The 14,108-nt window shown below is 35.2% G+C and overlaps 1 protein-coding gene across 1 annotated transcript in view; it reads left to right on the top strand.

Annotated features, from left to right (window-relative positions):
• Nucleotides 1-12,336, top strand: part of CCSER1 (coiled-coil serine rich protein 1) — a 1,210,854-nt gene extending 1,198,518 nt beyond the window's left edge. Inside the window, exon 11 of the mRNA XM_035004506.1 lies at nt 10,853-12,336. Within this exon, the coding sequence (XP_034860397.1) occupies nt 10,853-11,338 (486 nt within the window). The 3' untranslated portion in view covers nt 11,339-12,336. The remainder of the gene's footprint in view (nt 1-10,852) is intronic.
• The last annotated feature ends 1,772 nt before the right edge of the window (nt 12,337-14,108 follow it).

Below are 14,108 nucleotides of genomic sequence, written 5' to 3'. Positions count from 1 at the left end.
ATGAGCCATTGCAGACAATTGGACTGAAGGAAAATGTGGCTTAGCCACAACAGCAGGGCACAGGCATTACATATTAGAGTCACCCCTGAAATGCCAAATTCAGGTAAATGGGATGCGGCACTGCAGAGCACTATAGAACCTCTTCTTCATGAGGAGGCTACTTTCAAGAATAGGAGCTATAGATGACTTTCCTAATACAGAGAAAGAAATACATAGACTTAGACATAATAAGGAGACAGAGGAATATGTCACAAATCAAAGAATAGGACAAAACCCCACAAGAGACCTAAGCAAAACAGAGATGCCTGATTAAAAATTTAAAGTAATGATCATAAAGATACTCACTGGGCTTGAGAAAAGAGTCAAGGACATCAGTGAGACTCTTAACAAAGATAAAAAAGAACCAATCAGAGATGAACAAAATAAATGAAATTAACAATACACTAAGTGGAATAAATAGCAGAATAGAGGAAGTGGAAGAACGAATCAGTGACCTGGAGGACAGAGTAATGGCAAGTACTCAGGCTGAGCAGGTTAGATAAAAAAATATATAGAGAAAATGAGATTAGACTTAGAGAACTCAGTGACTCCATCAAACATAATAACATTTGCATTACAGAGATCCCAGAATAAAAGAGAGGAAAGGGGGCAGAAAATTTATTTGAAGAAATAATAGCTGAAAACTTCCCTATCTGGGGAAGGAAACAGATCTCCAGATCCAGGATGCACAGAGAGCTCCCAACAAGACCAACCCAAGGAGGGCCACACCAAGACACATAGTAATTAAAATGGCAAAAAGTGGTGATTAAGAGAAAAAATTTTAAAGCAGCAAGAAGAAAGAAGACAGTTACATACAAGGGAAATCTCATAAGGATATCAGCTGATATTTCAGCAGAAACTTTGCATGATACATTCAAAGTGCCGAAAGGAAAAAAAAATCTGCAGCCAAGAATACTCTATCCATCAAGGCTATTGTTCAGAATAGAAGGTTAGATAAAGAGTTTTCCAGACAAACAAAAGTTAAAGGAATTCATGACCACTAAACCAGCCCTACAAGATAAGTTAAAGGGGATGTGTTGAGTGGAAAGGAAAGACCTTACATAAGAGTAAGAAAAGCAGGAAGCATAAAAGCAGTAAAAATAATTATATCCAAAAAAACCAGGCAAGGGACTCACGAAATTAAAGGATGTAAGGTATAATAATATATACTTAAAACATGGTGGGGAGAGGAGTAAAGAATGGACTAAAATTTAGGTGATCATTAACTTAATGCAGACAGTTATATACAATGTTATATTAAACCTAATGGTAACCACAAATCAAAAGCTACTAATAGATATGCAAAAAGAAAAGAGAAAGGAATCTGAGTATATCACTAAAGAAAGCCAACTTATGGTGAAGGAAGAGAGCAAGGAAACAAAAGAACAGAGAAAAACTACAAAAACAACCACAAAACAAGTAGCAAAATAGCAATAAAAACATATCTATCAATAATTATTTTGAATATATATGGATTAACAGATATATTCAGAATATTCCATACTAAAACCACAGAATAAACATACTTTTCCAGTGCACATGGAATAATCTCCAGAATACATCATATATTTGGCCACAAAACAAGTCTCAACAAATTCAAGAAATTCAAAGTCACACCATGCATCTTTTCTGACCACAAGGCTATGAAACTGGAAATCAACCAGAAGAAAAAATCTGGAAAGAGCCCAAACACATGGAGGTTAAATAACATGCTACTAAACAATGAGTGGGTCAAGTAATAAATCAAAGAGGAAATTAAGAGAAAATACATACAGACAAATGAAAATGAAAATACACTGGTCCAAAATCTTTGGGATGCAGCAAAAGCTGTTCTAAGAGGAAAGTTTATAGCAATACAGACCTACCTCAAGAAGCATGAAATATCTCAAGTAAACAAGCATGAAATATCTCAAGTAAACAATCTAACCTTACACTCAAAGAAGCTAGAAAAAGAACAAGGAAACCCTAAACCTGAAGAACGAAATAATAAAATAAATAAAATAATAAAATAAAATAATGAAAATTAGAGCAGAAATAAGTGACATAGAGACTAAAAACAAATGCAAACAATAAAAACAGCTCCTGGTTTCATCAATCTGTTGTTTTTTTTAAAAAATCCACAAAATTGATAAACCCCTGGCCAGACTCATTGAGAGAGAGAAAGGGAGGGAGAGAGAGAGAGAACTCAAACAAAATCGGAAATGGAAGAGGACAACCAATGCCACAGAAATACAAAGGACTATAAGATAATATTATGAAAAATTACATGCCAACAAATTGGACAACCATAAAAAATTAAATTCCTAGACATATAACCTACCAAAACTGAAGCAAGAAGAAATAGAAAATTTGAACAGGCTGATTACCAGCAATGAAACTGAATCAGTAATCAAAAATCTCAACAAACAGAATTCCAGGAGCAGACAGCTTCAATGGCAAATTCTACCAAATATTAAAAGAAGAGATAATACCTATTCTTCTTAAATGTTTCCAAAAAATAGAAGAGGAAGCAAATTGTCTAAATTCATTCTATGAGGCTGGCATTACATTGATACCAAAATCAGATAAAGACACCACAAAAATGAGAACTACACACCAATATCTCCCATGAACATAGATGCAAAAATCCTCAACAAAATACTGGCAAACCAAATGTAACAATACATTAAAAACAATCATTCACCATGATCAAGTGGGATTTATTCCTGGGTTGCAAGTGTGGTTAAATATTTGCAAATCAATCAATGTGATACATCACATTAATAAGAAAGGAGAAAAACCATATGATCATTTGATCATTTCAATAGAGGAAGAAAAACATTTGACAAAGTACACATCCTCACCAAAGTAGGTTTACAGTAACATATCTCAAAATAATAAAGGCTGTATATGAAAAACCCAAAGCTAGCATCATACTCATTGGTAAAACAAAACAAAACAAAACTGAGAGCTTTTCCTCTAAGGTCAGGAAAAAGACAAGAATGTTCACTCTCACTACCATTTTGCAATACAGTATTGGGAATCCTGGCTGCAGCAATCAGACAACAAAAAGAAATAATAGGCATCCAAATCAGTAAAGAAGAAGTAAAACTTTCACTATTTGCAGATGACATGATCCTCTATATAAAAAACCCTGACGACTCCACCTAAAACTAATAGAACAGATAAATGAGTTCAGTATGTTTGCAGGATACAAAATCATTGTACAGAAATCTGTTTCATTTCTATACACTAATAATGAAGGAGCAGAAAGAGAAATTGAGGAAACAATCCCATTTACAATTGTACCAAAAATAATACAATACCTAGGAATAAACTTAACCAAGAAAGTGAAAGGCCTATACTCTGAAAAGTATAAAACACTGCTGAAAGAAATCAAAGATGACACAAATGGAAAGACAGTCAATGCTCATGGATTGGAAGAACAAATATTGTTAACCTACCCAACACAACCTACAGATTTAATGCAATCCCTATGAAAATACCAATAGCATTTTTCACAGAAGTAGAACAAATCATCCTAAAATTTGTATGGAACTGCAAAATACCCCAAATACCCAAAGCAACCTTGAAAAAGAAAACAAAGTTGGAGGTATCACAATTCCATACATCAAGTTATACTACAAAGCTGTAATATTGAAGACAGTATAGTACTGGAACAAAAAACAGACACATAGATCAATGGAACAGAATAGAAAGTGCTGAAATAAACACATGATTATAAGGTCAATTAACGTGACACTGGGAGTAAGCATACACAATGTGAAAAATCTCTTCAACAAATGGTGGAAAGCTATATGTAAAAGAATGAAACTGGACCACTATTTAATGCCATGCACAAAAACAAACTCAAAGTGGATTGAAGACCTAAATGTGAGACCTAAAACCATAAAAATCCTGAAAGAGACCAGGGGCAGTAATTTCACTGCATATTTGCTGTAATGGCATCTTTCTGGATAGGTCTCCTGAGGCAAGAGAAACAAAAGCAAAAATAAACTACTGGGGCTACATAAAATTTAAAAAAGCTTCTGCACAGTGGAAGGAAACAACCAACAAAACTAAAAGGCAACCTACTGAATGAGAGAAGATATTTGCAAATGACATATCCAGTAAAGGATTAGTATCCAAGATATATAAAGAATTTCTGCAACTCAATATCCAAAAGACAAACAATCCAAATAAAAAATGGGCAGAAGACATGGCAGACATTTCTCCAAATAAGACATTCAGATGGCCAACATATGAAAAGATGCTCAACACTGGGGAAAGGCAAATCAAAATTACAATGAGATATCACCTTACACCTATCAGAATAGCTAAAATCAAAAACAGAAGTCAAGTGTTGGTGAGGATGTGGAGAAAAAAGAACCACCTTGTATTGTTGGTGGGGATGAAAACTGGTGCAGCCACTGTGGAAGACAATATGGAGGTTCCTTAAAAATTTAAAAATAGAACTGCCCTGCGATCCAGTTATTGGACTACTGGGTATTTGCCCAAAAGATATAAAAATGCTAAATTGAAGTGATATATGCACCCCTATGTTTATTGCAGCATTATTTACAATAGCCAAATTACAGAAACAACCCAAGTGTGAATTCACAGGTAAATGGATAAAGAAGATATATATATATAATACACACACAATGGAATATTATTCAGCTATAAAAAGGAACGAAAACCTGCCATTTGCAACCACATGGATGGATCTAGAGAGTTTAATGCTAAGCACAATAAGCCAGTCAGAGAAAGACAAGTACCATATGATCTCACTCATGTGGAATTTAAGAAACAAAACAAAGGAAAAAGACACACAAACGCAAAAAACAGACTTTTAACTATAGGATACTAACAGATGGTTACCTGAGGGGAAGTAGGGGGGATGGGTGAAGTAGGTAAAGTGGATTAAGAACCTACTTACCTTGATTAACACTGAGTAACATATGGAACTGTTGAATCACTATATTGCATACCTGCAACTAATATAACCCTGTATATTAACTACACTAGAATCAAAAGAAAAAAAAGGTAAAAAAAATAGCAGTTTACTACAAACATGAAGACAATATTAAAAGAGAAAAGACATGTTTAACAAAATATCTCAACTTGAAATCACTGAGTATAAGGACACCCTGAAGATATCCCCTAATATGCTTTAGTTTTACAGAAAATTGGGGACGTTCATCTTAGTAACAATAATCTTCAAGCATGAATTTATAGTATTGTTCTGTATGTATTTTATTAAAATGTGATACATTTTAGCAATATTCCCATGGGAATACTGGAAGGCCACTAACAGGTATTAAATCAAGAAAACTGTCTATCCCACACTATCCGTAGGATACAAGTTCATTGTGCTTCCATCTTCCCATCAATATACAGCCATACCTTGTTTTATCACACTTGACATTTTTTACAGTTTGAAGGCTTGTGGCAATCCTGCATCAAGCAAGTCTATGGGCACCATTTTTCTAACAGCATCTGCTCACTTCGTGTCTCTGTGTCACATTTTTATAATTCTTACAATAATTCAAAATAGTCATTGTTTTTATATTTGTTATGGTGCTCTCTTATCAGTGTTGAAATTGTGCCACAGGGGCACCTGGGTGGCTCAGTTGGTTGGGCGGCTGCCTTCGGCTCAGGTCATGATCCTGGAGTCCCAGGATTGAGTCCCGCATTGGGCTCCCTGCTCAGCAGGGAGTCTGCTTCTCCCTCTGACCCTCCCCCCTCTCATGTGCTCTCTGTCTCTCTCATTCTCTCTGTCTCAAATAAATAAATAAAATCTTTTAAAAAAATTAAAAAAAAAAAAAGAAATTGTGCCACAAACTGCAACTACAGAAGACGGCAAACAATTGATAAATGTGGTGTGTGTTCTGACTGCTCCACCAACCAGCCACTCCTCTGACGCTCTCCCTCTCCTTGAGCTTCCCTATCCCCGGCACAAGAATATTGAAATTATGGCAATAACACTACAATGGCCTCTAAGTGGTCTAGGTAAAGAAAGAGTTGCACATCTCTCACCTTTAACCCAAAAGCTAGAAATGACTAAGCTTAGTGAGGAAGACATGTTGAAATCCAAAATAGGCTGACAGCTTGTTCTCTTGGGCCAAACAGCCAAATTGTGAATGTAAAGGAAAAGTCCTTGAAGGAAATTAAAAGTGCTACCCCAGTGAACACATGAATGATAAGAAAGTGAAATATACTTATTGCTTAGATGGAGAAAGTTTTAGTGGTCTGGATAGAAGATCAAACCAGCTACAACATTCCCTTAAGCCAAAGCCTAATCCCCAGAAAGGCCCCAAGTTTGTTCAATTCTATGAAGGCTGAGAGGTAAGGAAACTGAAGAAGAATATGATATTACCAGAGACTGGTTCATGAAGTTTAAGGAAAGAAGCCATCTCTATAACATCAAAGGTCAAGGTGGAGCAGCAAGTGCTGACTTAGAAGCTCCAGCAAGTTATCCAGAAGTTCTAACTAAGATAATTAATGAAGGTAGCTATTCCCAACAACAGATTTTCAGTGTAGTCAAAATAGTTCTGCTGAAAGAAGATGCCATCTAGGACTTTCATAGCTAGAGAGGAGAAGTCAATGCCTGGCTTCAAAGGACAGGTTGACTCTCTTGTTAGAGGCTAATGCAGCTGGTGACTTTAAATTGAAGCCAATCTGAAAATCCTAGGGCTCTTAAACCATAAAAAATGTATTCTGCCTGTGCCCTATAAATGGAACAAAACTTGGATGACGGTACATCTGTTTACAGTGTGGCTTAGTGAATATTTTAAGCCAACTATTGAGACCTACTGTCAGAAAAAAGATTCTTTTTGAAATATTACTCCTCATTGACAATGCAACTGATCATTCAAGAGCTTTGTGGGAAATATACAATGAGATTGATGCTTTTATTATGCATGCCAACACAACACCTATTCTGTAGCCCATGGATCAAGAAGTCATTTCAACTTTCAAGTCTTATTATTTAAGAAGTAAATCTTGTAAATCTATAGCTGCTGCTATCGAGAGTGATGCCTCTGGTGGATATGGGCAAACTCAATTGAAAACCTGGAAAGGATTCACCATTCCAAATGTCATTAAGGATATTCATGAATCATGGAAAGAGGTAAAAAAATCAACATTAACAGGAATTTGGAAGAAATGGACTCTAACCCTCATGGATGATTAAGGGCTTCAAGACTTCAGTGGAGAAAGTAAATGCAGATGTAGTAGAAATAGCAAGAGAGCTAAAATCAGAACTGGAGACTAGAATATGACTGAATTGCTGAAATCTTATGATAAAACGTTAATGTATAAGGAGTTGCTTCTTACGGATGAGCAAATAAAGTTTCTTGGGATGGAACCTACTTCTGGTGAAGATGCTGTGAAATTATTACAGTGACAGCATAGAATTTAGAATATTACATGAACTTAGTTGGCAAAGCAGCAGCAGGATTTTAGAGGGTTGACTTCAATTTTGAAACAAGTTCTACTGTGGGTAGAATGCTATCAAACAACATTACATGCTATAGAGAAGTCATTTGTGAGAGGAAGAGTGTATCAAGGTGACAAACTTCATTGTCTTATCTTAAGAAGTTGCCACAGCCACCCCAGCTTTCAACAACCACCACCCTGATAAGTGAGCAGCCAGCAACATCAGGACAAGACCTTCCACCAGCAAAAAAAAAAAATTACAACTCCTGGAAAGCTCAGATGATGGCTAACATTTTTTTAGTAATAAAATATTTTTAATGAAGACATGTACATTGTTTTTTTAGGCATAACACTATTGCACACTTAATAGACTACAGTATAGTGTCACATAACTTTTGTATGCACTGGGAAACCAAAAAAATTCATTTGACTTGCTTTATTGTGGTATTAGCTTTATTGTAGTGGTTTGGAATTGAACCTGCAGTATCTCCAAGGTATGCCTACAATAGGAATAATAGAAGCTACCTCAAAAGACTGTTGTGAAAATTAAATATGTACGGGTATAAGAAGAATGCTTGGCATTAATATACATTCAATAAATATCATGTATTATTATTTTAAGCAGATAAACTTTTTCAGTGGTTCTTAAATGCTTAATATGTGTCAGCGAACTGGGTCAGGTAGATAAGGTGTATATGAGAAAAGTGGATGACTTGAGGTTGCATTTTTGCAGTACAGCAGTAAGACCTTGATTTAAAGGGACATAAGGAAAAGAGAGAAAGCAAAGATAATTTCCCGGTGTTGGCCTGATAATGGTGCCATTTATTGAGAAAAAGGATATTTGGGGAATAGGTTTCAGAGTCAAAATCAAGTTTGTTTGGTTCTATGTCAAATATATTAATTAATCAAAGTGATGACTGGATAAGTAAATTGGGGCTCAAAATAGAGATCACTTTTAGAGAAATGGTTTTCTAGGGAACGATGAAATGATAGATATGTAAAACGACACCATCTAGATGTCGAGTATGCAGAAATTTTCATTGGTTCCTTCAGCACATTTTATATCAGTTGACTGCCACAGTGTACTCTATACTCCTCTTTCCTCCTTCTTTGCAACAATAAATCTTTCACTTTTTGCCTCTAGAGCCATAAGACAACTTGTCAGTTTCTATGTCTGTATTTTTCTAAACAAAGATAGGGCTCTCTTCAAGAGGAGTTCTGGTGCCAGCATGTAATCTTTGCTTTCTTTTTTTTTTTTTTTTAACTTTGGAAAATATTTTTCCCCCTTCCCTCATTTTCTTTTACTTAACTTCAATTAATTAACATTCAATGTATTATTAGTTTGAGAGGTAGAGGTCAGTGATTCTTTGCTTTCTTTGTAGCATGATTCAATGAGCTATGTCTTATTTCTCTCAGAGTATACATTAGAGATATTAGAGTATATATTTCTCTCATTAGAGTATACAAGAGTAGGTATATATTTCTCTTATTAGAGTATACAAGAGTATATACTCTTGGACCTGATTTTTTCTGATTAACAAAGTATAACCAAAAGTCTAAATTAAACACTTGCTGAAATTTTTCTAAGTGCTCTATAGTTCTCCTTAGGTCATTATAGTTACTTTGTATTTAGTTCCTTAAATTTCTAGGTTACCATTTTGCTGACACAAATCATGATATTGGTAATTCTAAAACTCTCTTAGCATATGCTTAAATAAGTATAGTATTTTAAATCCAACAAAAATTTAATGGCCTCATATATGGATGTGCATTACGCAGTAAAATAATCTGTATTCTCAGATAAAACTATAGAATTCAAATTAGGAAATTAGAAAAACAAATTTCAAAATGCCTTTTAGTTCAACGCTAAAAAGAAATAAGCTATCAAGCCATAGAAAGACATGAGGGAACCTTAGATGTGCATTACTGGGTGAACTAAGCCAAATAGGAAAAGACTACATGAATATTGTATAATTTCAACTATACAACATTATGAAAAAGGCAAAATCGTGGAGACAATAAACAGATCAGTAGTTGCTAGGGATCAGAGGAGAAGGGGAGAGATTATTAAGTAGAGCACATAGGATTTTTAGGGCCGTGAAAATATTCTGTATGACATCATAATAGAGAAGTGTCATATGAATTTGTTCCAAACTAAAGAAGGTACAGCTCATAGAGTGAACCCTAAGGTAGACTATGGACTTTAATTATATGTCAATGTAGGTTCATCACTGGTAAAAAAAAAAAAAAAAAAGTACCATTCTGGTGAATGATGTTAATAATGGTGGGAGGTTATGAATGTGTGGGGCAGATGGTGTAAGAGAAATCTCTGTATCTTCCTCTCAGTTTTGTTGTAAAACTAAAACTGCTCCATTGCACTACTGGGTATTTACCCCAAAGATACAAAAGTAGGGATCCGAAGGGGTACGTGTACCCCGATGTTTATAGCAGCAATGTCCACAATAGCCAAACTGTGGAAAGAGCCAAGATGTCCATCGACAGATGAATGGATAAAGCAGATGTGGTATATATATACAATGGAATATTATGCAGCCATCAAAAGGAATGAGATCTTGCCATTTGCAATGACGTGGATGGAACTGGAGGGTATTATGCTGAGCGAAATAAGTCAAACAGAGAAAGACATGTATCATATGACCTCACTGATATGAGGAATTCTTAATTGCAGGAAACAAACTGAGGGTTGCTGGAGTGGGGGGTGGAGTGGGAGAAATGAGGTGACTGGGTGATAGACACTGGGGAGGGTATGTGCTCTGGTAAGCGCTGTGAATTGTGCAAGACTGTTGAATCTCAGATCTGTACCTCTGAAACAAATAATGCAATATATGTTAAGAAAAAAAAAAAAGAAGAAGGTAGCAGGAGGGGAAGAATGAAGCGGGGGAAATCCGAGGGGTAGACGAACCATGAGAGACGATGGACTCTGAAAAACAAACAGGGTTCTAGAGGGGAGGGGGGTGGGAGGATGGGTTAGCCTGGTGGTGGGTATTGAGGAGGGCACGTTCTGCATGGAGCACTGGGTGTTATGCACAAACAATGAATCATGGAACACTTCATCTAAAACTAATGATGTAATGTATGGGGATTAACATAAGAATAAAATAAATTAATTAATTAATTAATTAATTTAAAAAAAAACTAAAACTGCTCCAAAAATATTTTAAAAATGTCTTTTACAGTAAATTATCCATTTAACCACTATTTGTAGCAGTATTGCACTGGGAAATTTAATCTCATGAATTATGTTCTTTTTTTTTAAGCCTTGTTGAAAATTTAGGGGTTTGTACACATATGTAAAAATACCACTCTGTATTCTATGTATGCTATGAATGGATTTTTTTTTTTAGACATCTTCTCCTTTCTGTGTCTACTGTAGGCTACGTATCGAAATCGAATTGTGAGCCAAAGTCTCAGCACAAGGGACAGAAAAGCAATGCATACTCCCACCGAGGACCGTTTTAGATACTCAGCAGCTGATCAGACAAGCCCCTACAAAAGTAAGACCTGTCAACTATCAAGTCTATGTTTAAGTAATTTCTTGAAGGACAAGGAACTAGTGGAAGTTATCAAACACTCAAGAGGAACTTATGAAACCCTCACATCAGAGGTCACCCAGAATTTACGAGCCACCGTAGGGCAGAACTCTCTGAAGCCAACAGCTAAGACCGAAGGGCCTTCCACATTCTCAGAGAAACCAAAGGACCAAGCTACTGTGGCCCGACAGCATTCGACCTTTACAGGAAGGTTTGGACAGCCACCAAGAGGGCCAATCTCTTTACACATGTACAGCAGAAAGAATGTTTTTCTCCACCACAATTTACACACCACTGAGCTGCAAACTCTAGGCCAACAGGATGGATAATTAAATCACCCTATTCCTGTCTCTTGGTAGGATAAGGATGGGTAGTGTTTCTCGTGCATAGCTCATGTTTAAATTGTCATATCCTTACTTATTTTTAGTTATAAACAAAGAATTGTGCACTTTTTTTTTTTTTTTTAGAATGAGGGTTCAGGCATGTTAATTGAATTAGGTTCGGTAGCCTTGAAGACTTTATTATATATATGTATAATAAATGGGACCATCTTGTTGGTTTATATAGTCCATAGTTTATTTATCTTTATCAGTCACTGATATGCATTGACGTTTCAGAAGGTAATAATATCAAATAGCACTCTGTTCACTTAATGGTGTTACTGTGAAAATAGACGTGAGGAATAAATAGATAAAGGAACTGTAAAGAATTTTAAATTACATAGTTAATAGAAGGAGAAGAAAAGAAGGATTTTAAAGTCTTATATTTGATGTGTATTTATTTGAAGAATGAAGCTTGCTTGCATGTAACCTAGAGATACGTCTGCCTCTCTATTACATACATTCAAGCTTATCCTGCCATACTCTTAAGGGAGATACGGCTATTTCTTTTATCCTCTAAATGTTTAGTTCACACTGGTTCACAAAGGATTTCAGACTGAGTAATTGCTATCCAAATAGAGAATGACAGCTCTGATCTTTGAAAATTTTTGCTTTCCGTTTTGCTATGGCTGTTGAAGTAGTAGGACATAACACAGTGAGGTGGTAAAGTTGGGTGAATTCTGTCAAATGATGCATAAAGCGTGACATGTTATATTCTGAGTCACTGTCATGGCAATATCAGCATTTTTTTTTCAATCTGAAGGATGGGTCATTCCAAGAAAACTATTTTATTTCACTTTCCTTGTATTTTTAACATTTTTACTTATTTTTATGTATGTCCAATTTTGCTCACTATGTATCAATTGCTTTATGTGATGAGTTGAGGAACAGGAAGTCAGTTTCTTGGTAGCCCAGTATACACAATTCTGACAACTCAGTCATCTAGATTTAGAAGAAAAAGTAAATATATGTGAAATTTGGCAGTTTGATCTCAGAAATAAATCTCTAACAGAAATGTTTAAAACTCATTTCACGGGAAATATTTCTCTTTAACAAACAAGGCCTAATATGTTTTGTACATAAGTGCACATGAGATGACCAATAAATCTAAATAAATCCTTTATGTTTAATTAATAACAGCTGCACACAACTGTAGAACTAACTAAATAAATAGTTTTAAAACAGTAAGGATCAGGGCTGCAATTTTCTTATACAGAAATAAAAGCTAGTAACTTTATCCATATTAGGCATAGTCCCTGCAAATTGAAATTGTCATACCTACTGCATGATGTTTCCCTTGCATTCTCTAACAGACAGACTCCATCAGCATGTACAAATGAAATGAATAAAGGGAAATTGAGATAGCAGTTTTAGCATGGCATCTGACTAATCTGCTTAAATTAAAGCTGTGTATGAAATGCATCTCTTAATACAAAAATGGATTAAAGTTCTATCATTTGGGGAAAAGCCATTAAATTTCCTCCCAGCTCTAACTATTAAACTTTGCTCCATTTTTACACTTTGATTAGAATTGGTAAGAGTCAAGAGCCTAGTGGAAATGTTTTACTTTTAATTTTGGTTTTCCAAAGGAAGACACATGTGCATCAAGACAAATGTTTGCCAAATGTTTTCTTTGTGTGTTTGTAATTCTGCCAAAAGAGAACAATACACACAGAAATTTGCTTGGTTGAATGAGACTGTGATCTAAAATTCCCACTCTACTTTAGATGCTATAATATTCACGCAGATATACATTTTGGTCTGGGCAATATTTAAGAAATGATAGAAAAACTATGAGTATTAATTGTGGAATTCAGCTTCATTTGTCCTGAATGTTGGTGTGTGTTGCTAGAATATTTGAAGTCTGTAAATAAATTAGCATGATAAAATAATCAAGGATTTTTTCCCAGGATATGGAAGAACTATGTATCACAAATAATGTTTTTGATTTGGACTTTTGGAGTTTATAGTTTTGTTTTTCTGAAAGATAGACTTTTGAATTATGCTTTGTAAAAATATAGTCTATTTAAGAAAATCTGTCATTTAATAGACATTTTAAGAGATGTTTTAAACACTAGTATTTTCTTGAAAAATCTTTTTTAAAGCTGAAACGTTCAAAAAGAAAACCTGGATTCAACAGTTCAATTTTAAAAGGAGGGGTATTTTTTGGAAATATCATCTTAGAGCTGTTTTGTATCAGTATTTTCAGCATTGTTATAATATTATTTGTAATACTAAGTGTAACTCAGGCCTGGAGAAGTTGTAAGCCCGCTCTGCTGGTGTACATCAGTAACTGTAAAGCAGGGCTCCTTTGTAAGTTCCTCTCGTGTATGTACAGTAACTCAGAACAATGGCACGTGGGTATTCTTTCAGCAAACTGATCTCTTTGTACGAAAATCTCTAGTTTTCTAAGGCAGTTCCATGTATAAAAATGATTTATACATTTCTCCAAGGCGGTACATATCCAAAGACATGACACCAGGGGGAAAAAGTGCTTGTTTTTCTGAGGGAAGCAGTTGTCTTTTCTTTCCGTTCCTCTTTCTTCTGTGCATGTGTGTGTGTAGCTGAGCCGAAGCAACCCTGTAAAATGTCTGCTGCAAATGGTCTCTTCTGAATGTTGAATGTGTTTTAAAGGACACTTAAGAAGAGATATTCCTTGAGGAAAAGCTGTTTCCACCGGAAATAAACTGTTCCTGTTTTTGTAATTATTGGAACATGC

This window comes from Mirounga leonina, unplaced genomic scaffold (genome assembly GCF_011800145.1).
Source record: "Mirounga leonina isolate KUSES-001 unplaced genomic scaffold, KU_Mleo_1.0 Mir_129, whole genome shotgun sequence".
NCBI classification, from domain to species: Eukaryota; Metazoa; Chordata; class Mammalia; order Carnivora; family Phocidae; genus Mirounga; species Mirounga leonina.
Note: the sequence above shows the minus strand (reverse complement) of the source record. Positions and strands in the feature narration are given on the sequence as shown.